Source organism: Peromyscus eremicus, chromosome 17, assembly GCF_949786415.1.
Source record: "Peromyscus eremicus chromosome 17, PerEre_H2_v1, whole genome shotgun sequence".
Taxonomy (NCBI): domain Eukaryota; kingdom Metazoa; phylum Chordata; class Mammalia; order Rodentia; family Cricetidae; genus Peromyscus; species Peromyscus eremicus.
The window spans coordinates 20,782,552-20,809,194 of record NC_081433.1 but is presented as its reverse complement, the minus strand read 5'-3'; the positions used below and the strand labels follow the sequence as shown (position 1 = coordinate 20,809,194).

Genomic DNA, 26,643 nt, shown 5'->3' with positions numbered 1-26,643 from the left:
GCTGGACCAGAAAATTATTATGGGGAGCTTTCTTCTGAGAAGCAATAAAATGAAACCAAAGGCAAACATTCATTTCTTTTTCCAATTACACTGTCATGTGGATATCCCAGACCAAATGCTTAGACCAGCATCGGAAATGTAAGTGATCTTGCTGAGGCTTTGCAAAAGGACACATATTTTGGCATTTGGGTACAGCATAGATTGGATATTTTAACCATTTTGTTTCCTAGGTTTTCACATATATATATGAAATGATATAGTCTACCTAATGGGTACAAAGTTTGGGGAGGTAGAATTTAGGTCATTTGAAATACCTTTTTGAAAGATGCATAGATAGTGGATGTTGGTTTTAATAGCAGAGTGTGAAATGACATCAACTGCTATGAAGGCAGAGGAGCTCTGGAATTCTGAGAAGGGAAGATGAACTTTCTTTCCCAAGATGAGTTTCTCTCATACTATCAACAGCTTTATGTGGGTTTGATTTCACAGTAGACACACACACACACACACACGCACGCACGCACGCACGCACGCACGCACGCACATGCACTCACACTCTATTGGTTAAAATATTAAGGCAACACCACGTAGTTAAAAGGGAGGTTTATTTTGTAGGGTAACTTACAAATGAATGGATAGGTTATAGGGTCTGGGAAAGGTGTTATAGCACAGTCCATTGGTGTTCTCTGGAGAACTCTGCTCTGTCTACCTCTAGCGTCCAAGGTCCAGGAACCAAGAGAGCCAGCTCATCCAGATCCTGGGTCTTCAGGGGTCCTCTCTTGGCTCTGCCTTGTAGACGTGACAGTTACCGAAGCCTCAGTGGGGGTGGTACTTCCAGATCAAAGCTGGAACGGCTACCCACTATAACACCCCATGTACACACACATGCACATACATTTATAAATAAATATACATGCATATACCTTCTCCTAGATCATGCCTTATAGAGCATGTGCTGAAAAATGTTCTTAGTCTTTTTTGGGATGACCTTATTTTTAGAAGGATAAGAAGAAAACATGGATTTGTTCATTTTTTATCAATGAGATTAAAAGAGAGGCCAGCTGGCCATTAACAGAAATGGAGGTTTGTGACATGATGTGTTTGTAGTGAAGTATGTTTATGTCAAACTAATATTTGAAGTCCTTGTCCTAGAAGGGCCTCCCACCCCAGTACGAGACTAAACAATACATTACTCAAAAGCCTCCGCTTCTCAAGAGATAAAGAAGTCTTGATCCCAGATTACTAGAATTATACAGTAGTCCCCGTCTGATCTTACCCTCTTGAGTCAGGATAAGAGCAATTGCCATTCATTGACCCTGACAGCAGGTGGATGGGCAGGATGCTGCTGGTGCTGCTGGTACAAATGCTGTTTCTGTTGCTTCTGGTGCTGGTACTAGCGCTGCTGGTACTGCTGGTGCTGGTGCTGATGCTGGTGCTGGTGGTGCTGGTACTAATCCTGGTGGTGGTGCTGGTACTAATCCTGGTGGTGGTGCTGGTACTAATCCTGGTAAACACTCCCAGGCTAACCCAGCACTATTCACCTTCCAAACATGGTGAACTCACTTCTAATTGAAGCTATCCCTCTCTCTTTATAGGGGGGAAATAAAGCAGAGATATCTCATGACAAACTGCTGTGGACGTGTAGAGCAGTCTTCATGATTGGTGTTATGAAAGCAGTTCAGTCAGTAATTATGAAGGGTCAGGTGTGTTCAGTACTATGGACCAAGGAGACTCTGATGCTATAGACAGGAGGTGGAAGAGGAAGGGTCTAGTTATGCAACACAGAAGTGGTTGGGACCCATTGGGCATGTTGTCTGTGTCTTCTCTATTTGTGGAACTGACAGGGCTCAGAAGCTGATTAGAAAGTTATTGTCAACTGCCCCAACATTTGACTTTAGAGATTAGCCAGTCATAACACCAAGGCCAGTTTTGCACTTCCCTTTACCTTGTTGAGAAACAGCATCTCATCTCAGTGGACCCCAGCACCCCACCCATGCACACACATTGCCTCCTGCCTTCCCGTTGAAACAAGAATGCAACTGAAGAGAGACAGAAAAAAAATAAATCACATTTTAGAGAAACATAATCTCAAAAATGCTTTTGGTTTTGGTTTTGGTTTTTTGCCCTCTCCAAAGACCCAAGAGAATTGTCTACAAAATTAAAATTACTTATAGGGAAATGGCATTGGTAGCTGTTCTTATTACATACCAGTTTCTTTACCAGCTCCATGTTACCGGGATCCAGGAGAAAACCTTTGGGAATATAGGGCATGGTGGCTTTCCTAGTTTGTTCTCTGTTGCTGTGACAAAGGCCATATCCAAAAGCAACTTGGGGAAGAAAGGTTTCTTTCATCCTACAACTCCCAGGTCACTGTCTGACACCGAGGGAAGTCAGGGCAGGGACAAAGGCAGGGACTGAAGCAGAGACCATGGTGGAACTCTGCTTACTGGCTTGCTACCCATGGCTTGCTCAGCTTGCTTTCCATGTACCATCCAGGACCACCCGCCCAGGTATGGCACTGCCCCGCAGGAAGCGAGGCCCTCCCACATCCATCATTAATCAAGACTTGCCTACAGGCAATTTAATGGAGACATTTTCTTAATTGAGATTCCTCTTCCTAGATAATTATAGCTTATGTCAATTTGACAAAAAAAGTAACCAGGACAGTGGCAAAGCCAAGGGAAGAGGGATAATTTCCAGGCCCCATATTCCCAAGAAGTGAGATGAACCCTAGCTCTGAGATGTGGGCCACAACTTTTTCAGGCCACTGCCGTGTTCTTGGAGGAGGTGTTGTCAATAGGGGCCACAGGGGGCTGCTGGTGCTTACAGACAACTGTTGGCAAGCTGGTCACACCCACCCACTGTCGCTGAGAAGTTTTAGAACCACTGATCACTAGCTCATCTACATTGACCCCATTAAGGGTTCTTGTTTTTAAAATCCTTCTAAGTCAGCTAAGAAAACCATCACTACCTTGCCTCAGATGGTTGAGTTAAAAAGGTGTAAGTTCTCTGTTTCTTTCCTAGGAGAACAGCTAGGGCATACGTTTGTAAAAAACTGTGGGGAGACTGACAGTGTCTCCCTTCCTGTGCAGACACTAAGTGTCAGGCCTCCTGTGTGCAGGCACTCATTGTTAAACCATCCCTGAAAATGCCCTCTCAGACACACCCAGGAGAGCTGTTCCTCACCAGTCGCCTAGGTGTTTCTTAATGCCATCAAGTTACAATCAAACTTGACCATCACACTGGTCAAGGTATATGTACATATGCACAGAGGTAGACATTATTGTCCTGCATCTTAAAAGCAAAGCAAAGCAGAGGAAAGACGGGGAGGGAGATATAAATGTGAATTTTATATCCAGTTGATTTGATGGTAAGGACTGATGAGGCTTCAGATTTGGGAGACCAGGTATGGGTGGGTCACTTTCAAAGGCGTTATCTACTGTCTCATCTTCATTGCCAAAATGCCAGCCTGCATCATCTAAGTGCCCTCCCTGTGGAGTTATTGATAGTGTCCTGTTTGCTCCCTCCAAATGATGCCAGTTTGGACAACAAATACATCATAGCCTCTCTACAATTGAGTGTCCTTGTCTCTGATCGTGAACATATTAGATCCCTTCACTAATCTTCACATTGGAGTCAAGGGAGAGGGGATAAGAGAATCTAGGGAGGGGTGTGTGTGTGTGTGTGTGTGTGTGTGTGTGTGTGTGTGTGTAGTGAAAGACATGAAAGAGTTGAAGATATTGCCCAGGACTCTGGGACTTGATGATTAATTAGCAGAGAGAGATTTGCCAGCTGAAGGTCACCTGAGAGTTTCTGATAACAGTTGCTCTAGGAACAACTTTGGATTTCTTTCTAGGGAATAAACATAGCTCTTTAACTTACAAGGAAAAAAAATAATGAAAGGAGAGAGGGAGAGAGAGAGAGAGAGAGAGAGAGAGAGAGAGAGAGAATCCATAAAAGAGAGAAAGTAGAAATGTGCAACATAATCATGGTGGCAGCAGGGTGGGTGATGACCTAGTAGAATGAAATTTTGGTTCATAACCAAGCCAGAAGGTATGGCAGTATTCTGACTTACTAGCATGAGGTGAGGATATAGGGCACAGAAGGGCATCCCTGCTCCATTCAAGGTAAAATAGCCTGCCTTTCTAGGTAAGACTCCACCTGTCATCCTAGAGCTAATTGACATGTACTGATGACACGTCACACTTGTCAAGATTTATTGCCAACTTAGCCATTGACATTACATGAAAAATAAAGAATTATTAGAAATGAACCGACATGGCAGACTGTTGGGGCGGGGGGAGGAGCACAGAAATTCACACTGCTTAGGGACCAGTCAATCCTGGGAAGAGCCCAGGTAACCTTTAGCAGATCATTCATTTTTCTCTGGACATATAAGTTTACATATTGTTAACTGTTTTGTGACTTGGATGAAGATAATACAATAACTTCCTCTATAAGAAGTCCAGTGAAAACTGTAAAATACCATCTACTTATTCATAAATTTACATACTCAGTCATTATGTGGTGATAGGAGTTCAGATCTAGGGCCTAGACTATGCTAGAGAAGTGCTCTACCACTGAGCTACATCTCAAGCCTTCTTTTTATTTTTCATTTTGAGATAGGATCTCACTAATTATCCAGATTGCCCTGGAATTTATTCCATAAACCAAGCACACTTTGATTGTAGACCTTCTTGCCTTAGCCTCAATAGCAGCTGGGATTACATGCCTATACTGCCAGGAAGACCCAGTCCTGAGATATGTGTACATGTTGAGTGCATATGTACACATGTTCCTGTGAATGTGTATATATGTACACATAGATATCCTGCATTTGGAGACCAGACATCGATACCTGGTGTCTTTCTCAATTGCTCACTACCTTGCTCTGTTGAAACAGCATTTCTCACTGAACATGGAGCTCACTAATTCTGCTAGACTGGCTGTCCTGTAAGCTCCTGGCATCCCCCTGTCTCTAACTCCTTAGCTTTGAGATTAGAGGTTCGTGCCATTACACCTAGTTTTTTGACATGGGTACTGTGGCTCTGATCTCAAGGCCTCCTGCTTGCACAGTAAGAACCTTACTGACTAAAACCACCACCTCCACCTACAGCCCTGATTTTTTTTTATTGCATAAACAACAGATGTTCCCCGGTTGCTTTAGCTGTCTCCATGATGCCCCCACACTTCTGGGCTTAAAAACAAGTCAATTTTTTCACTACGATTACAGTGAAAAGATTAGTGGTTCACTCTCAAGACCCCTGTAAAAATTAAACAAATTCCCTCCAATGCTTTTGAATTTGCCACCATTTCTAGTGATTCTCAGGTCTGCCCTTTATACCTCCAAAGTCTATTGTATGATTCTAAACAGTGGAAACCTGGTGGGCTGACACTTGGGTTAGAAGATAAGTGACTAGTCCAGCAGGACAGGTGGCTTAAATCATCTCGAACATGCTGTATCCCCATCCACTCCCAGGCTTTTCTTTGCTTGCTAGTGGTGGATGAAAACGCATAACTGGCCTTGTTCCTCTTTGCTCAGGGCTCAGTCCAGGTTTTGAATTCACTATGTTGCTTTAAGTGAGTTTCAGAACAGTTTTACTGGATGCATCAAATGGGAGACGTGTTCCTATCCCTTCTGAGAGATTGGCATTAATTAACACTGTGATGAGGCTAGGGAACTACTGAGGAAAGGTGATTCCTAAGTAACACAACAGAACAGGATTCTGCCAGTACCAGGGGAGTAAATTGCTGCCATTTGGGAGCTACATTCATTCTTTCAGGCTACCTTGCCATGCATTGTAATAAAAGGAGCAATTTATCAAATAGTATCTTAATGGACTAGAGGGGTTAATGCACCTTTAGTGGAAGATTATACTCTTTCCCCCAGTAAAAATCAAGATGATTTTTTTTCACAAAGTCATTTATGTTGGAATGTAATGCCAAAACGAAACACAGAAATAAAAGGTGAAAAAGAGAAAAAAATTCACACATCAATTGTCATTTTAAGACTTGCTCCTTTTCAGAAAAGACTCCCTCCCCCCAAAGCCAGCCCTGCTTTCTTTTCTACCTCACACCCCCTCAGTCTACAAGCACACCTCAGTACAAATTGCCGTCATTTTAATCAAAGTGCATTTGAAGCCCAAGTGAGCTCACAATGGGAAGTGATTAGAGTGGTCCAGGGGAGTCTTTAATTAAAGATGCCATTGACAAGATAACAATGGTTTTGAATGCTCTTAATAGAGCAAAGTGGAAAGTATACCTTAACTCAATAAGGGGAAAGTCACTGGTTCATGGGTTTGATTGCACATTGTGAGCAAGGCACCACATACTGTAATTATTTTTATTTGTATGGCTATCTCTTTTATTGCCCGTGCTGGAAGTAGAAATAACCTGTCCTATTAAGATATTTAATATATATCATCCTTTCCGCTTCACGTAGTTATAGTCTAATAAAAATGCCAAGAGAAGATACCAGCCCTCAGTAAGGCTTCCTTCATGCTGCGAAGATGATCCACCCAGTCCTTGGAAGACATGAACCATCCACCTCCTACCCTCCTGGGTGTAGTCTTTAAACTAAACCACCAGACCCTCCCAGGTCCCGTAAGGTTATGTGCAGTCACAAGTACCTGTCTGGATAATGGCGTAGAGCCTCCACCAACTGCAGCATTGAAACCCTGATAAGGAGTAGCACCTGGATTAGTTGTGCCATACCTGAGAGATAAGGCAGGACAAAGAGCAGGAACAGAGGGTGCCAACATACAAAATGTTATTCCACAATAACAGAACGGCTCCCTGAAGATGCCTCATGCTGCTCCCAGGACTTGGGCATCTTCTTCCCTTATGCCAAGGGATTCCTCAGCTATGAATAATGCTAGTGACCTTGAGAAGCAGGGATACTGCAAACTGTCTCAGGAAAACACAGGGAAGGGTCTTAAGAAGGCAGGAATGACAGTCAGGGAGATCTGAGAAGGTCATGCTGCTGGCTAACAGATGGAAGGAGGGACCTTGCCTCAAGACATACCAGCACCCTGCAGCTGGGAAAGGCCAGGAGATCCTTTTAGCTTGGTGAGATCTCTGCTACTGAGACCTGTAAGAAAAGCTTGTTTTAAACCAATTTGTTTGAGCTATAGCAGTAATAGGACAGAAACTCAAGCATCTACTTGACCACTGTGCAAACCCTAATATACTATCTTATCAAAGCTTCCTCTGATTTAACAACGCTCATGCCCAAATTTGCTTACAGCCCCAACTTCAGGGATGAAGTGTCTACTTCAGACATCCAACACTTGCCTGGCATGCATGAATCCCTGGTATCTAATCACTAAAGCTTCTTAACAAAAAATTCCAGGCTTGAAAAATATGCCTCATAGAACAACTCCCTACCACCACTGCCCCATGCTCAATACCAATATTACATACAAACATACACACACACATACACACTCACATTCACATACACACACAGACACACACTCACATTCACACACACACACACACACACACACACACACACACACACACAATCAGCACTAATAAGGTAGTAGATCCCCTTCCCAATTCTGCCTCAAAGTTGACATGTGACATTGGCTTTGTCTTGTCCCTCTACCCAGCAGCATCCCTGCATCTAAGCACAGAAGACACTGGGCCTGATTTCTCCCTAGGTCTTCCCTGACTAAAATGAAATAAGATTCACATTTCCTCCAGAGAAAGCTGTTTCCCCATTCAAAATGTAAATGAATAAACAACTTACTAGATATTAAAAACTGTCACAGCAGCATGATGCATAGATCCGCTCCTCTCCCTCTCCCCTCACTCCTTCACAGCGAGGCATCATTTCACTTCTAAAAAGCCCAACACTGCATGAAAGATGAGCCTTAAATCCTGTCTAGGAACTGGTGATTTGCACATGATTTGTGCTTCCTTTAGTATATTAATTGGTAAACACCCTACGAATGTGTGTGTAAACTAAAGCCGTTTAACATATGCAAACAGTTTAATCTCTCTCAGTGTGGTGTTGCTCCATTTCAACAAGCTCAGAGACTCCTTCCAGTGTGCCTCTCATTCTCCTCCCACCACATTCCCCTTTGTGCTGGCTCCTTCCCCGTGATCCTATTTTAGATAATACCATGTGGGTGACCCAAATCTTTAAACCCTTGGAAGGTAGAGATGCACTTTGGTCCCTCGTGAATTGTACATGGGGGCTGTTTTAATCCGGTGTTCACAATCTGTGCTTCCCGACTAATGGAATACAATGGCTTGATGAGCTGCAGCATTATTTCCAGTCACTGCTAATCAACCTCCAGCCTGGCATCACTACTTATGAATAGATGCTGCTTACAAACTGGAGATGTAAGGAGAAGTCGGCTACAATGGAATGGTGTTAACATTAGCAGCATGAAAGGCCTTAACACTGTGCATTAAACTTGACCAGCATCCAAATTCCATTTTAGAAACCTTCCCTGTATTTGTCAGAAGCCCAAGTCCCTCTTATATGAAGGGTTCCTTTGAATATTTTCTTAAGAACAACACAAGTTTCAAATGTTAGAGCCAGGGACACCTTGTAAGTAAAAGAAGTAGGGATTCCTGTCCCTAGTTCACAGACACTGAACAGAACCTTTACTGGAGGTATCCAGAAATGTAGCATTAACTACGCTGCCCAAGAAATTCTGAGCCACATTCCTGTTTTAGAACCTCTTGAAGATAAAAGGTGGGGAATCTGCTGTTATGAACAGGTGATTTCCCCCCACTTTCTCCTCTCTTCAGCTTCTCACTACCTATAGTTGCTTTCAGGGTGCTTGTTTTTCACAACCTCCATAGGAGTCGTGAGAAAAAGTTCTCAGCACATGTGTTCACGATTTCAGATGAACAAGTGAGAAAGGCTAGCTTTGAAGAGTCCAGCTCACCTGCAGTTCTAGGACGTTTCCTGGGAATGCTTTGTAAACTGGTCAAAGCAAGACAAAACAACGAAATAAAAACAAACAAAACAACAAACCTCAAACCTTCAGGGCTTTTGCCCTGCCGTAGTAATTTTAGTACCCTACGTCAGAATGTGGGTTTTAATGAAAGGGAAACAATTATGAGGGTGATGAGAACAGTATGTCTCCTCAGTTGAAAACTCTAACAGGCTAGAGAAGCCTTGCTTTCAGGGGTCTAGCTGTAGTACCACAGCTGAAATCTATCTGCCTTTTACGTCCGTTCCATTAAAATATGAATTAATTATGTATTGACCAAGGGTCTGACATAGTAAAACTATCATTACTCTGCTGTCTGGATTCTGGAATGATGTTGTGGGTAAAGGTGATCAAACCCCTATTAATCTAAAATCAAGGCCGTAAGGAGGAAGGCAGGGATGGTGATTACCAAGCACAGCAGGGCAGGCAACAGCAGTGAAAACCTCGGCTCCGAACTTGACACTGGCAGTTTGGGCTTGAAGAGAATGATCTTTTACAAGTTTAGTATCAGATCAGCAACTGTTGAGTTAAAAAACACAATGTCTAAGCAGGTACCCCGTTCCTGTCAAGGTCATCAGTGTTGGCAGTGGTGCGCAGACAGGCAAGAAGAATGCTACCCCACAGGGCCGACACCACTACCTGCAGCACCTCCATCTCTCTCCAGTTCATGTTTCATGCAACAGAATTCTGAAAAAAAAAAAAAATAATAACTCCCTGAGTATCCTATTTCCATTCACTCATTCAGTTTCAACATTTTTAAAATCTGAATACATTTTCCAATGTAATGAAAATTGGAGACTGGTAACAGAATTTCTGTCGCCTGTGATCAGGTTCGTAAGGGCTCATGTGTATTACCTTTGCTGTATTCTCTCCCTGTACATTTATACAAGTGAGTAAAATGCATGTATGTACACATGAACAAACGGTTTATAACTTTATGAACCAGGTGCCCCTTTATCCCAAATACGTTAGCATATTTAACTCCAAAGCTGGATGTTATCTTTTGTGACCACAGCCTGTTTATCAAAGTCAGATAATTAGCACTGATGAAATACTATTACCTACTGAACAAACCTTGTGTATCTTTCACCTTTTATCAGAATAAGGCTCTTCATGGCAAATGAGAACCCAAGATGGTTCATTGTATTTGATTGCTATGTATCTTTCGTCTACGTGAATCTGATATTCTGTCTTTGAATCTTATGACATGACAATTAAGCCTGCAGAATGACTATGTAGTATACTTCCCAGCAAGCTGGCTTCCTCTCTTGTTTCCAAGGGTTGAGATATAAGTTGTGTGCTTTGGGAATGGTCAAGAGGGGATGCTGAGTTCCCTGCACTGTACCCCATCTCAGGATGCCTTCTGTCTATTCCTTCCACTACTGGCAACATTAAAGTTGACAACTGTGTCAAGTTCTATGTAGCGAATCAGCCATGTGTTGCAATAGTTGCCTTTTGTAACTTGCCTTTTGGCAAGTACCCCATGGTAAGTGCTTTAGAGCTATGTCCTTCTTTAGAACTCCTCACACCTCCCTCCATTAGGTTTATATTATGTATAATTCTAGGTCAGATCAAGAATTACTGTGGCTAATTGCTAAGTGATAGTTTCCTATGTTTATTCCCTAGTCTTTTGTTGTTTTTAACTTTTTCTTCTTGTACATTCATTTATATCAGTAGCTCCTGTGCATTCTTATGTGGCTCGGTGTGTTCTACTTTGCACTTTTGTTTACTTTGAGTCTCAAAGTGTTTCAGATTTCATGATTAGGAGCCCCTTCAAGCTGGCTTCTGTGCTCTTTTCAACAAATATTTTGAGGGTTTACCATCAGCATGGTTGGACACTAACAATATAATAATGAACAAAATATTGTTTTGAATCTCTAGCCTCGTGAAAAGTACATCTTAGCTTAGAGTTGACATAAGAACAAACGAGCAAAAAGGACAGTCCATTAGAAAGCATTGAGCAAAAGAAAAGCAAAGGTCAGCTCTTGGTGTAGGGGATGTTCCAATTACCAGGGTATGGGCAAGGAGTGCCTCATTAGTGGATGTCATTTCCACAAAGACCTGAACAGGACAGGGAGTCTGATGGCTGGCTGGGGGACATGTCTTTCAGGCAATACCTAGCACTGCAAAGCAGCAAAAATAGCCCCAATTCCTTGAGGTCAGAGCAAACTGGCATGTGGCTGAATTGAAAGTAGACTAGAAGGCAAAGACAAAGCAAGAAGACCAGCCTTGTGGCCAGAGTACCTTAAATCCTGATAGTGTGTACTCCTAAGGCTGTGAACCTTTTGTTAAAGCATCTATTGATTGACACATTAATGAGTTACTGAATAAATGTGCAACCTCAGATAACAAAGTTCCTCTAGAGATAAAACCTGGATCTCAAATTATCTTTACATAAAGAAGATCTAAATTATATGCATATATGCATGTGCCTATAAATGCATGTATATGTATATGTATAAATAGCTGGAGAACAATGTAAGAGTTATGTAACAAAGGTCCCAGGCAGCAAGTCTTTCCAATCCGGGAAGCATAATAGGGTGTGTAATGTGGTGAACTAGTTCATACTATGGTTCTGAAGTCACCACCATTAATAGTTACAGTTATTATTAGCTTATAGCAATTCTAGAAAAAAAAATGTGTTGCCTTTTCTCCAAGCAAGGACATGAATCTTCGTCATATATTATATAATGTGAGAAAAATGCAAATGCCATCCAAGCTTTTCCTATAAAGCTTCATCTTTGTCCACACTCAATTAAAGGCTTCTCTCCCTAAACCTGTCCTTAAATGTCCTGAATCATTATCTGTGACTCAACTTGGATCATATTCTCCATCTCCATCTTTCCTTCGGATGTCACAAAAGCCAGAAAATTGGCCAGAAATCTCTTGATGGTGATAGAGAAGAAAGATACAGTCTGGTCACAGACTGCGGGAGCTGTAAGTCAGAGACTTAGGGTGGTTGGTTCATCTGGCATCCCTTTGACTGACATCTCTGTGGCCTTATACAGCAATTTGCATGCCTTCTTGGGTGTGTGAAGGGTTTTAATTAATATTTGTAAGTCTCCCCGATTGCCAAGAATAGACAGTGACAGAAAAGGGCAAATTATTATTACCGATGGAAAGAGAAATGGAGAGATTAAGTTTTGTTCCACCACCAGAGAGATACCAATATCTATAGACACTGCTCTCAGGGAAGGAGTATTACATATAAACTTTGATTTATTGACTTTACACTTATGGTGGAGTCCAAGGCCCACTTAATGCAAAGCCCCGGCACTCTAATACTCAGGTTACTGTGGCTGTGAGTGCTGGTCCTGGTTCCATTAAGACTGAGAGGAGTCTCGCTATTCACAGCGCGTGTGCAGGTTCCTCTAATTAGCTGATTTCAGTTCATTTGGCATTAAATAATTCCCCCAATTCCCATATGTTTGAACAATATGTTCAATGAGGGGGATGATTCTCTGAAAGCAATTAAATAGTTCTTGTAGGAGAGATTGTCATCGGTCACTCACAAGCATCCCTGCTTTTCCTGTCCATGATGAATGTAGATGGCAATTATAAGAAAAGTGCTTAACCCTGTCTAATAATCGTTGGCAGCCATTCACCCACACAGGCCACCACTGTGTGCTGAGAGCACACACTTGAGTTTCACATGTTTTTCAAACCTCGAGTATACTGTTCTAGACTTTCCAAAGCGTGCTCGCTACTGCTAATGCAGCTTTACATTCTCCCTTGCTGCTCAAATGTAAAGGAGGGAGGGGAGGCGGGGGGGGGGGGGGGGCGTGTCTCAGCTTAACATAGGCTTTATTTGTAGAGAAAGAACTATCAAATTCGGGCATTTTGGAAAAATAATCTTTTTGAAAGCATTACTAGTGCTTTTTGAGGAGGGAAGGCAACCAAGTCATTATGCTCAGCTCTGTCTCGGATGCAGTAGATGGAGGGTAATCCTGCTCTGTTATGTAACCTGGGTTTAGTGCAACAGAAAACTACAGACAATGAGCTCAAGTGTGGCCACAAAGAATTTGAGGCATGTCAGTGAATGTGAGCAAAAGTGATTCAGAAATTAGTAGCATTTAGGTGAACTCCTACGGAATGATTTGCCTACCTAAGACCATGAGACTAATTTTATCTTTGAGAACCAAATTTCAACTTTATGCTGCCAGGGGCTTACTCTGGGGATCCAGGATGACACATTTAAATATCTTCCTGAGTGGAGAGTGTAGAAGCTTTGGTAGTGTCTATCTGACCTAGATCTTAGCATGCATTGCTCATCTGTGAGTCTGCAATTACATCATTGATTGTATCATTGTATTTCTTATAAGTGAAAACCCACGAGACAAGAAGAGCTTTGGGAGACCATAAGTGGGCTTCCTATTATGTTATTTTTACTTATTGTTATTATATAAGCTTCATCTCCTTTTTGTTTCTTGGGAGAACCGAATAAAACCAAGGGGTGGAGTAATGCTTTGTGGCCCTGTGTTCCATTCCCAATATGGGTGGTGTGAAGGGAACTGTGTAATGAAACACGGAGAGTCAATGAGGCATGACCTCTTTACTGAAATTTCACATAGGTTTGTCTATTCTACAATAGCATTTTTATTTTAAGTAATTCACAACAAAGGAAAATTTGAAACGACTTTAAATTAGGATTTGAAGTAGAGTTTAAAATTAGATATCATGTGCATGATTATATGCATATAGCTTTCCACTGAGCTATCAGTGTAAAAAATATTGTAAAACTGATATGTTTGTACATTGCAGAAATAAATGTTTTTAAACCAGAATAATCATGTCTAATTTGTATATACTCAAGGTAGTGTTTTGAATCATAACAACTTGTTTCATCATTTACTAGCACTAAAATATTATTGAATATGTTGTTTGGGGAAAGGGATCTGGTGATAAGACAACCAAGTATGTCAGATCTGTAGAATTCTTGGGACTTATTACTGATAGGAATATGCTAACAAGAATGATAATTGAGGAATATATTAGCAAGAATGATAATTTGTCAGCTGGGGTTGGCTCCGCAGGTGCACCTTAGGGTTCTTCGATTCCTTCCTTTATTTCCAAATGACTGGTTGTCACTTGGTTGATTTGTTGGTGAAGTCAGTTGAGACCTAACAATAAGTCAATCTGGATGCCTGGGCAGTCTGAGGCTATGCCCTGTCCTCCAGGTCATTCTCCAGAGGGATTCCCCTCTGCTTGTAGACTATCCCCATCTGTAACCAAGTTCTCAATCACAGTTCCTCATCTTTCACGTGCTTCCCTGCCTTTATCTTTCTCTTCTGTGAAGCCTGCAGTCAGATGGATCTGAGGTGCTCCTGAGTCCTGAAGTCACCTGTGGTCCTCCTGATATGCTCGTCACAACTCCCTTCGCACTGACCATCCCTCACTGTGCAGACGTCAGCTCAGAGCACTGGAACATCCACCTGAAGAAGAGGACACAGCAGGGGAAGTGGGAGGTGAGAGGCTGGGTAGTGTTGTAATCTTTTTTAAATGGTATTTGGGTTGTGTGGACGGTTTAGAATGAATCTTCACCATTCTTATTACAAGGGATCAGCCGAGAAACCGGTGAACATTTCCTAGCTGCCAAGCAGTTGCAGGATGCATTTGATACAGTCCTCTAGGTATTTGCTAGCCTTTTCATGTAAGAATGGAAAACAGAGGCAAGCTATAATCCAGAGTTATTGTTTGGTCTGAGAACTCGGTTGTAATTGCCTGCAGAAATGCATACGCTATGTACCTGCTTGATGAGTTTCCAGACTTCCTCCTAGGCTGTGTCCTTTTCTAAGCTGGCATTCCTCTGTGCCAATGAAGATGTAGCTCAAGGAAGTTAGGCTAAGCTTCCAAGTATCTAGGAACACACTGGGTGCCTAATACATCTTTATGGCTTTAGCAAATACATGGAGGATTATCGCTACTGATTTCCTGTGTAAATAAGTACATGTTAGGAGACATATCTCAATCTGAGAGAAGCAAAGAAAAAGAATGGGAATACATAATAGGCTAACAACCAGAGACAATCACCCCCAAGGAAGATTGCAGCTGAATTACTAGTTTAAGTGAAAGCACCGATTTGCCCGTCTGATGGGGAATTCTTTGTGTCTATCTGAAGTCAGTTTGCATGAAACCAGGTGAATTATCTTATTTGAACACAGTGACCTGTGCATGCCAGTCCTGGGATCTTGCCTCCCAGGAGGTACTTCAGGCAAAAGAAGTAAAAGGAAATCATAGTGCTCCAGGAGAAAACACACAGTTGCTACAATAGATTACATATGCTGGGCCCAGCTATATCTTGAGATAGTCCATTTTCCATGTGCTAGAATGAATTCGTTCTGCTATGTATTGGGTCCTGGTACTGTGGCAGGAGAATATTTGGGGCTCTGAAGTTCGTAGAGGGGTCATGTTGTAGTCTTCTTCTCCTTATGTTTTGTTTTGCCTTGATTTCTACCACTTTATTCTCAGCTTTTCCTCACAATCTTCTCCAAACAGATGGTGTTATATTTATGCTCCACCAAACCGGTTACACATGCCTAAGTTCTTATCAGAGAGGGTGAAATATTCTAGTGCATCTTATCCAAGTCATTTATTTAATGGTCCCTTGTGAATCATTGCAGTGAAATGAAAGAGGATAAAGTGTTGGAGTGAAAATAAACATCAACTTAAGGGTATTTTAGGTTTTCAGAAATAGATCTTTGAAAAAAAAAGGTAATAATAATGTAAGTTTGCTTATTGAGGTTATGGCTCAATTTTTTAAAAACTGGTATTGAACAATTAACTAGAAATGGAAATTTCAAAGCAGTGTTTCGTTATTGTTCCTATTAAAATGGACATCACACTGTACATAACCATTTCATGCATTCTTGCCTTCAGCAGTTATTTTAATAGAAAACAACGAATTAACATTGATATTTAAGACAATAAAATATTCTGGAAAAGTTTATTTATTTATATCTCTGTAAACAATTGGGCCCTATGGTATTTCCAAACTGAAAGAATTTAACACATCTTTCTCTAACAGGAAGTGATGTCAGTGGAGGATGAATCCACATCCTGTTACTGCCTTTTGGATCCTTTTGCCTGCCATGTTCTACTTGATAGCTTTGGAACGTATGCCCTCACAGGAGAGCCAATCACAGACTGTGCCGTAAAGCAACTCAAGGTGGCCGTGTTTGGCTGCATGTCCTGTAACTCCTTGGATTACAACTTGAGAGTTTACTGTGTGGACAATACCCCTTGTGCATTTCAGGTTAGTATTTTTTGTTATAATTTTTTTTTTTTTTGGTGCTGTGAAAATTATGACTATCTGTGTTAGTTCCTTTTCTGTTGCTGTGATAAATTATCATGACCAAAGGCAACTTCCTGTTAAAAGGGGTTTATTTTTGGCGTGTGGTTCCAAAGGGATAAAGTCTATCATGGCAGGGACTGTATGCTATGGCAGCAGAAGCAGGAAGCTGGCTGATTATATTTCCATCTATACCCAGAAAGCAGAGAGAGGGAATGAGAAATAAGGCAAGGCTTTAAACCTTCCAAGCCTGCTCTCAGTGATATGTCTGTTTTAGCAAACTCCACCTTGGTTCCATAACCTCCCCAAACAGTGCCACCAAATGGGGAAAAGTGTTCCAATATATGAGCCTCTGTGGGACATTTCTCATTCAAACCATAACAGCTTCCTAAACACCAGTATTATTAAAAGGTTCTTCAGTGAAAACTTGGGGAAAAAAAAACCCACACCACTTTGAACAAGAGCTCTGTTACCGTGTGTCCAAATGCAGAGGAGATGAGACAGTTGGCACTCAAGATGGGGCACAGATTAAATTCATAAACACCAAAAGTACTGTCTACTAAATTATGAAAACATCTCAAAGTACAATCATAATTCAGAAAAAAATGTAAATGGGTGCAATGTTGGAGAAGACCTTCTGAGAACTTTTGCAAACCTTTAATGACAGGATGACATTTAAGAGCAAAAGACGGAGATAACTGGTCAAGAAAGGAAATAGCATAAAGCACATAACAGAGAATTATTTGCTGTGGGAAAAGCAGTGAGAAAATTGCCCGAGTCTACTGAAGGATGGAATTAGGAAACAACAATGATAAATCATACCTAACACCAGGCAGATATATAGTATCCTGGACACTGTCTAATAATGGGCTATTAGGGCAGAGGTAGTTCAATGTTCTTTTCCATTTTTGGTGCTTTTAATCATGTAAGATTCATCTTAAATTAGATACTCCTGAAGAGTGTGGTTTATTAATAGCAGCAAGGGTAATATTGAACAGTCTGTGGAAGCTTTGCTCATATATAAATAGCATAGCTCTCCTGACACACAGGGATCCTCATGCCAGATCCCTGCTATTCCAGTCCTGGATCATTAAGTCCATTATGCAGAACATTTTCTCAGTAACTAGGTTTTAAGACACTGAGCTGGAAAACTCATGTTTACCAATAGAAGGGATGCAAGGACCTGAATCCTGAACATAAGCCAGGAGGTGACACCATGACAACCTACATTCCCAAACCTTCTTCCCTGCCTATTTTGTAAGGAACACAAGTCATTGTGAAGGTCATGTTAATCTTATCTCCCCATGGGGGCTTTTGTTTTAATGCACGTGGAATTTTGTGTAGAGTTCCAAGGAAGCATTAATTCTCATCCTATAATTGTTATTTTATGTTATTCATTCACCCTCCCTCCAATCCCTCAAAGGAGAATTCTTTATAAGAGAAAATGCATTTGGGATTCAAAACACAAAGAAGGAATAACTAGAGAAGTGCATGTTGGGATTACTACAAACACTAAATAGTTGTCTAAAATGCACCAATGATTCCAACTAGATGATGTTTAGTAACTCATCCAGGTGTTGAAAATGGAGCAAACTGGAGTTCTCTAGAGAACTCCAGTCTCTTAGGGATAACCTACTGTTGATTACATTCATTCATTGCCATCAAAGTCAGCCCTCAACCAGTTTGGACCTTCCTCGGAACAGTAGTCTCACTGCTTATGTATGCACTAGTAAGATAGATATTTTCCTAGACAGTTTGTTCCCAGTATCTTTCAACAATCTATTTTCATTCCCTTTGATGCAACCAGATTTTACAGCAACTCAACTGTTTGGACAGATTTGCATTGCAAGGGAAGTCCTAAAAACATGTTAAGCTCAGCTTCCAGTTCACTGTCTATTCCTGCTGGCTCTCCACCCTTCTTAGTGCTAGGGAAAATGCTATTCTGTCCTTGTGGAATACAGGTATCCTTATTGCATTATTCAGAAGTATGCCTATGTCAGTAAAACTTTAGCTTTGCTTTAGGAAAATGTTGCTCAGTAGATACAACTTTGAACCTTGCTTATTAAATCTTTTTTTTTTTTTTACACTGGTGGCCTTTTATCCCTCCAATTACCTAAGATAAAGAAGATTTTCAAGTAGCAGTTGGTAGTACTTGTTATTGGAAGGTGTTTGTGATAGCTGTCATGAGCAGCCGAGGCCACACATCCCTTCTGGGTTTCTAAGAGATCCTCAACCTGGAATGCATAACTTTTTTGAATCATGGATAGAATAAAACATAACTTGAAGCTTTTCTGAGAAAAGACTTCTTCACCCAGAATATAGCCATCTAGTTTTGTCTTTTCTTTTCTTCTCTTCCTTTTCTTCCACCCTCCCCCTCCATCTCTCCCTTCCTCCCTCCCTCCATCTCTCCCTCCATCCATCCCTCATTTTTCCTTCCTTTCTTTCTTTCTTTCTTTCTTTCTTTCTTTCTTTCTTTCTTTCTTTCTTTCTTTCTTCCTTTCTTTCCCTGTTATGTACTCATGGTTTGTATTTCATCTTCCTATGTAATGTATTCAGAACTTTCCACATAGATTCACTGGTGTCCCTTTAATATCTTAAATCATCTGGGTTGTATTCTATGGTTTGGTGTGTGATATTCATTAGTAGTTACTAAACCATTAAAACTGTTTCATTTTAAGAAAGCTTCAACAATTCACTCTTTGAGCCTCTAAAACACTTCATGGCTAAAATCAGCTAAAGTGGTATGAGCTAAAAATACTGTGTACATTGTTGGCTTATTTTCTATCACCCTCACAGTATTCCCCCCACATACACAGAAAAATACTTGATTTGTACCATGTTCAAGACTATTAATAAGCCATAAAACTAAAAATAAAACAAAACATTCTAGTTTTTGCTAATTACCAGTTTAGTTTCTAACTTCAAGTATGTAGTAAAAGCTGTTAAATAAATATATACAATGTTGGGAAATAGTTACATATTCATGTACTCATGATAATAGATATTAACTGTTATTAACACTTTTACAATTTTCATTGTATATATTCATTGTACATAGAACTGTTTTAACACAAGGACATTTTTATACAAGTCTATAGTGTATATTGAGCATATTATGAGGCCCCAGAGTCCCATAATCTTCCCTATCTCACACCTCCACCTCCTTCCATTGGGCCCTCTCTTAGTTTATTTTCTGTAGCTGTGATAAAAATACCCCAACAAAACCAATTTATAATCCATAAATGAAGCAGAATATTTGTCTTGCTGAGACTGATTTAATTCACTTAGAATAATCTCCAGTTTTATCTGCTTGTCTACAAACAACATCACTTTGCTCCTTATAGCTAAAAAAAAAAATTTAAAAAAAGGTCCATTGTGAATGTATACAATTTTCTTCATAGTTCTGTGTTGGACACCTAAGTTGCTCCTATAATTCAATATTTTGAATAGTGCCACAAAAAACAATGATGTTTAATTATCACTGGGATATGTTGACTTAGAACCCTTTGGATAAGTACCCAAAAGTTGGATAGCTGGGTTGTATGGTAGAGCTACTGCTAGTTTTTTGAGAAATCTCTGTACTGCTTCTGATAGTGGCTGGACTAGTTTCCATTCCTACCAACAGAATGTAAGATTTCTCTCTGTCCACATGCTTGTAGAATTTCTTATTCTTTATTTTCTTAATGACTATCATTCTGACTGGGGTGAGATAGGATCTCAACATGTTTTTAATTTTCATTTCTAGATGGCTAGAGAAGTTGAACATGTTTCGATGTTTATGGGCTATTTGTAATTCATCTTTTAAGAACCGTTTGTTAGTTCTTCAGTCCATTTACTTAATTGATTGTTTGATCTTTTCCCCATTTGCTTAGTTTTTTTTTCTTTCAAATTCTTTGAATAGCCTAGAGATTAATCTTCAAGCAAATAGCTAGCAAAGATTTTCTCACATTCTGTAGAATGTCCTTTCACCCAATGTACTCTTCCCTTCGACTGTGCAGAAGACTTTTAATTCCATGATACCTCAGCTGGCAATTGTTAATATTGCTTCCTGAGTGACTAGAGTCCTGTTCAGGAACTCTTTGCTTATACCTGTGTCTTGAAGTATTTTCTCTACTTTTCCTTGTAACAGTTTCTAAGTTTCAAGTCTAAATTAAAGTCTTTAATCTATTTAGAGTTGGTGTTTCGTTACATTGTTTATTTAGTAGCAGTGGAGGCAGAGGGTGTAGGGTAAGCTTTGCCAAACTTGTGCTGTATGAGTGTGGACTTCAAAGGGCTCTTTATGGAAGTTGGCTCTCTTCTTCCACCATGTGGGTCCTGGGGATCAAACTCAGGTCTTCAAGCTCGATGGCAAACATCTTTACTCCCTAGGCCAGCTTGCCTGTCCTAGGGCTGATAATTACACAGGATGAGGGATAGGGATAGTTTCACTCTTCTTCATGTGAATATCTGAGTTTCTCAGCAACAGTAGTTGAAAGGCTGTCTCTTCTCTGATGTATATTTTTGGCATTTTTAATAGAGTTTATGTTTATCAAAATTAGTATAGAATTTTTTCACGGAGCATTTCGGCAGTTATTGCCCATCTTAGAATTTGTTTCAACTATCACTATAATGAAATGTTTATCGTAGTTAGGACACACTCGTGACAACTGTTGTATTTGTTGCATCTCAAAGAAATGATAACAAATATGCGCTCAGCTAGAGCTTGGCTCTTCACCAAGAAGGAAGGCTGCTGCAGGGGCATGGTTACGTCTTTTTTCTCATTCATATCTCACTGGGAAGTTCTGTCTCATAAAACACTCAAATGCTAGAAGAAATCCTTTGCAAGAGGATGAGCCTCCAAACCAAATCTACCTGTCTGCTAACACCTGATTATGGCCAAGTAATACAGTGGTTCCATTAAAGAATATTCCATTTGAAGCAGTTGAGTAAACAGACACTGTTCCAACCTGTCTCCTCCATCCTGACTGCAGGGTTTCCCTGCTTAATTCTGATTTTCTGGACTACACTGGGTGGAAACAGTCATGTCTTCAAATGACACAAACAAAACTGTCATCTCGCTGCCTAAGGTCTATTTTAGTATAGGCTCAGAGGTTTTAAGATGTGCTCTAATAAAGACATCTACAACTGACTTCACAAAGAATTAGATCAACTCAGGTGTGCTGCTGACAAACAGAAATTGTCAGCTGCCTGGAGGTGAGAGAGGGGAGAGCTAAGAAAGGCTGCAGGAGTTCTATCCTCTCCTCTCCGTGCCTCCTCTGAAATGGTGGGAGCAGCCATTTTGTGCCTCCTTGCTGAGGCTCTGCCTCTGTGGATGCATCAGACTCAAGGCTAAGGATTCAAGATACATTTTCAAAGCAGTTACATTTTCAGACCTGGTTTTGTTACTCTATTTTAGGACAGAATGACATACACAGCATGCATGTGCGAGCATACATACACACACACCCATAACCTTTGACATGAAGAAAGCAAAGAATTGAGATCTCGTGTCTTCATCTCAGGATGTAAAGAAAAACAAAGCTCATTTTCCCCTTCACAGCAGTTGGCACTTCTACTCAGTACCTCTCGGTACTCATTACTTATTTGGCATTAATGTGGATTTAGAACCTAATTTCAACGGATTTCCTCCAGATGTAGTTCTTATGTTTATCAATAATGCAACCTTGGGAAATATTGTTCATGTAAAGCATTTAAAGGAAAACACCACAGCAACACAGTGTGTATATGTGTGTATGTGCGTGTTAAGTTCAAACAGTTTTGTCTCATAAATATGTAAATTCAGCCTGCCTCTGTTAGTATCCCTGAAGCATACCTGACTATTGCTGGCTGTCTCATTAAATCAACATAAAGAGCTCAGTGAGCTACAATGTGCAGGTTTCTCCTGGCTGCAGCTTCAAGAGCTGAAGGCTTACAGACCTGAGTGTGACATGAAGAAGTTAAGGGCCAGTAAAATCACCATCCAGAGCATTACAGGGACATTTTATACATACAGAACCGGGTTTTCTTATTTCAGTAGCCGAATCATCTAAGCAGAAGGAGAGATTTAACAGGAGGCAAAATGGAGTGACTGTCAGGCCACATTGTCCATGTAGATGATTCAAAATGAGTTCAGTAGAGGTGTGTACATGACTGCTTCACAAATCCATGTGTACTTAGTTTCAGGGGTGTACATTTGTAATACCATCATCACTTTATAGGCTGAGGCAGGAGAATCCTTAGTTCAAAGCCATCCTGGGCTAAATATTAAAACCATATAAAAAAATTAACAAACAAACAAGAGCAACAAAACCCCACAGCTCTCCAGCTCCTAAGAATACCACATTGCGCTCTGCTCAGGATTGTACTTCTCTGACAAGGTCAAAATATCTGATTTTAAAGTTCTTTGTAAAGTTCTTTGTACTTGGGAGTTTTTTTTCTTTGACTCTAAAGCCAGCTATACATTTATAAATATGTAAATATATAGTGATTAGTTTGTGATGGGGCCTTTTCATTTAATAATTACCTTGTTTCAGAATTGATCTAATTGCTTAATATTTTGCCAAAGACTAGGCAATGTTAATTGTACGTAGCTAGTTCTTGTAAATCAGTAAGCTAAAAGACAAAACATAAAAACACTTGTATTTAAATTAAGGAGCCTAAAGCAAGCCGTTTAAAATGATACCTCTCACTACTTGATAATTTTAAGTAGCTGCACATTGATTTTGCAAATTCTCCTCTCTACATTGTGTGTGTATGTGTCTGCTGAGTCTGTACTGTGCTTGTTGTACATCTGTGTTATACATATATATGTTGTATATGTGTGTGTGTTGTGTGTGATGTGTGTGTGTGGTATGTATATATAATGTGTATGTAAAATATGTACAGGGGTGTGTGTGTGTGTGTGTGTGTGTGTGTGTGTGTGTGTGTGGTGTGCACATGGGTGTGGAAGAGCATATACTTGTGCACCTACATGACAACATCAAAGCAGAATGTCAGGTGTCTTCCTCTATACCTTCCTCTGAGGACTCTAAGTTAGGCTGTCTCACCAAACCGGAAGCCTTTAGGCTTTCTGGCCATGGAGTTTTGGGATACTCGCCCATCAAAGCTGAGACACAGAGTGTATTGTTGAGCCATGCCTAGCTTTCTGTGTGGGTGCTGGGAATCCAAATGCACGTCCTCATATTTCCAAACTAAGTCCTCTTACCTACTGAGCTATCTCCTCATATATATATATATACATATGTGTGTGTGTGTGTGTAAAATGTAATTGTATTATATATTAAATTATATATATAGTAGACATACACTGACTTATGTCATCCTATAACTATGTCTTGCACCAATGAAAAATTATCCATGATAGAGTAGTGATAGTAGTCTGAATGTCACATGACTTTAAGAAAATGGTAAGCCTACTGTAACAAAAGACAAGAATGTCTATGCAAAGAAATACTGGACTGTGATGAAGATAGACAGTTCTATTCTCTGTCATTAGCCATGTAACTTTAGGCAAATAACTTCCTTACTCTAGTAACCTCAGTAGGATCGCCTGTAAATACAGCATCTACTGACATAAATCATCATATATGCATATATGTATTCTCATTCATGAGCACAATATAGTGATCATATGTCAACTGCTTGGTGGTGCATGGTTGCATAGCTACATAATCAGTGTCCAACCGGAGCATAGATCCAATGGACACTCATTGAATCTCACATGAAGGAACTACTGCCTCAATCTATTACATTGCCAATGTCTTATCCCACTATGCATTAAGAGTTAATTAGGATTAATTCTCTTCCCCACCCTGGCTGTTTCCCACCACTCTGCATAAATGACACAGGCCACATGTTATAACCAACTTTGCAGTCTCTGATGACATGGGGTTTCTACTTGGTGCAGTAATTGTTAGCCACGGGTATATATTTAAACTAATTAAAACTATAGTGCTGCAGTCCCAACTGCCATGTTTCAAGTGCATTAATAGCCATCATGGTTCATGGTCACTGTGCTAGACAGTGAGGAAAGAGAACATCTTCATGTTCATAGCAAGTTTGCCACTGGTAGACAAGTCCCAAGAAATGCTCTTCCCCCAAGCAAAAACACAGAGCTATAGAACATGGAGTGGAACTCGGGCATTTTATCCTGGCATACTACAGGAGCAACCTTTCCACAATCTACTTGTCTTAGTTTGTTTTCTAATGCTATGATTAAAAACAGCACCATAACCAAAAGCTATTCAGAGAGGAAAGGTTTGATTTGGCTTAATGGTCGCAGTCACAGTCCATCATGAAGAGAAGTCATCAAGCTTAGGCCGGAGCCTGGAGTCAGAACCTGAAGCTGAGTCTCCAAAGGAATGCTGCTTAATGACTTGGTACCCATGAATAGCCCAGTTTTCTTTTTCATGTACCCCAGGACCACATATGTAGGAACAACATTACTCACAGTGTACTGGACCCTTCCACATCAACCATTAAATAAGAAAATGTACCACAATCTTCCCTACAGGTCAATATGATGGGGTCATTTTCTCAATTGAGGGTCTCTCTTCCCAGTTAACCCTTGAATATGTCAAATTGACTAAAAAATTAGCCAGCAAACTACTCAAGAATGTAAGTTAGAAACATTTTTATAATTGTCATTCTATAGTCAGGTGTGCAGATCACATGTACAACCACATGGGATATTGAGGCAGGAGAACCATGAATTCCGGACAGCCTGTGTAACTTAGTAATACCCTATTTCAAAATGAAACATTTTTAGAGACAAAGATGTAAATCTGTGTTAGAATGTTTGGCAAGTATGTGAAGTTCTGGTACCTCAAATTTCTAGAATCTTAAAAAGAAGTGTCCTTATAACTCAAGGCAGGAGATAGACACACTATGGGGCTGCTTTTAGCCTCTAATAACTGAAGTACAAATTGTGCTTATTCACCAAATTGCTGCACTTCTTCCAACTGATTGTAGCATCTTGCAGACTGTAGTACATAAAGGCTGTGTGGCCGGATATTTCTCCTGGGTCTCCAAGGAAACTGTAAGTCAAGAGTGATTCCACAAATGGACCTGGGAAGGGCTTTCATCTGTAGTCACTGAAAGCCTTACTTCTACAGTAATTTAATATTTTTCAGAATACATATTTATCTAGCTGTTCCACTTGCCCTATCAATGTAATTCTGGTCACAACAAATTCAGGAGCAATTAAGTGTTTGCTGAGTCGAACCTGTGTGGGCTTTGTTTGTCATGAGTATAATTATAATGATCTCTCAGTGAAACATACGGGAGTGTTTACCTTGGAAATTTGATTTCTTGTTTCTGAAGTCAGGCTAACTTGATAAAGAACTTCTTTTTCCTGGCCTTTTGGCTTAAAATACTACTACAAATAAACACGCACTCCAGAACATTTATTTTGAGCCAAAAATGAATGTTAGATAATGCCTGTCTTAGTGAAGAATTGCAGTAGAGTAGAGAACACCTAGTCTGCCTGTATTGTGAAGGTATAGTAGCACTGTGTGCTGCTGATCCCTGGGGGATGTCACATCCAAATGAAACCCATATACTCCTAGAAACTCAATGGTATTAGAATCAGCTTGGAGGCAAGGAGGAGTTTTAGTTTAAGGAAAGTTCCAGTGAGTTTAAAAGCAGCCAGAAGGAATACCATCAGGAAAATAAATAACACATGCTGGCTCAAGTGGATGGAGGCAGAGGGAGCCCTGCTGGAAGAAATATAAGTTACTCTAGCCATTATGAAAATCAGTATGGAGGTTCCTCCAAAAATTAAAAATATACTGTTGGATCCAAGAGTAGCACTCGTGAAGAAATCAAAGCCAGTGTAACACAAAGAGACCTACATGGCCTTGTTCAGTGCAACACTGTTCACAATAACTAACTTAGAGAATCAGCCTAGATGTTGATCAGTGGCTGAATAGATAAAGTCAGTGTGGCATATATACACAGAGGAGGGGTGGTCAGTCATAATGATCAGTGAAATGGCATTTACAAGGAAATGGATGGAACAAAAGAGTATCACGTTAGGGAAATAATATAGACTCAGAAAAATCATGAATTCTCATACAGTTTCTCGTTTTTAAAAAATAAGACACAAAAGTAAAAAGGGGCCTGTGTGAGAAGAGACCTGTGAAAGGAGAAGGCGAAGCAGGAACAGGATAACAGGGTTGTTATGATTAAAGTACATGGTGTACATGTATAAAATAATGATGCCCATTATTTTGTAGAAGGAATGTATACCAGTAATAAAATAATTAAAAAAAAAAAAAACCCTCGGCAAGGGCCAACAAGATGGCTCAGCAGGTAAAGGCGCTTGCCACCAAGCCTGATGACCTGAGTCCAATCTCAGGAACTCACAGGGTGAAATGATAGAAATGATTCTTGCAAATTGATGGCTCACCTCTACACTTGAGT

At 40.4% G+C, this 26,643-nt stretch overlaps 1 protein-coding gene across 3 annotated transcripts in view; it reads left to right on the top strand.

Annotated features, from left to right (window-relative positions):
- Unc5d (unc-5 netrin receptor D) overlaps positions 1 to 26,643 on the top strand; it is a 103,455-nt gene that overhangs the window by 50,703 nt on the left and 26,109 nt on the right. For all 3 annotated transcript variants that reach the window (XM_059244573.1, XM_059244572.1, XM_059244571.1), the window contains 2 exons: positions 14,251 to 14,419; positions 15,979 to 16,206. In XM_059244573.1, the coding sequence (XP_059100556.1) occupies positions 14,251 to 14,419; positions 15,979 to 16,206 (397 nt within the window). The remainder of the gene's footprint in view (positions 1 to 14,250; positions 14,420 to 15,978; positions 16,207 to 26,643) is intronic.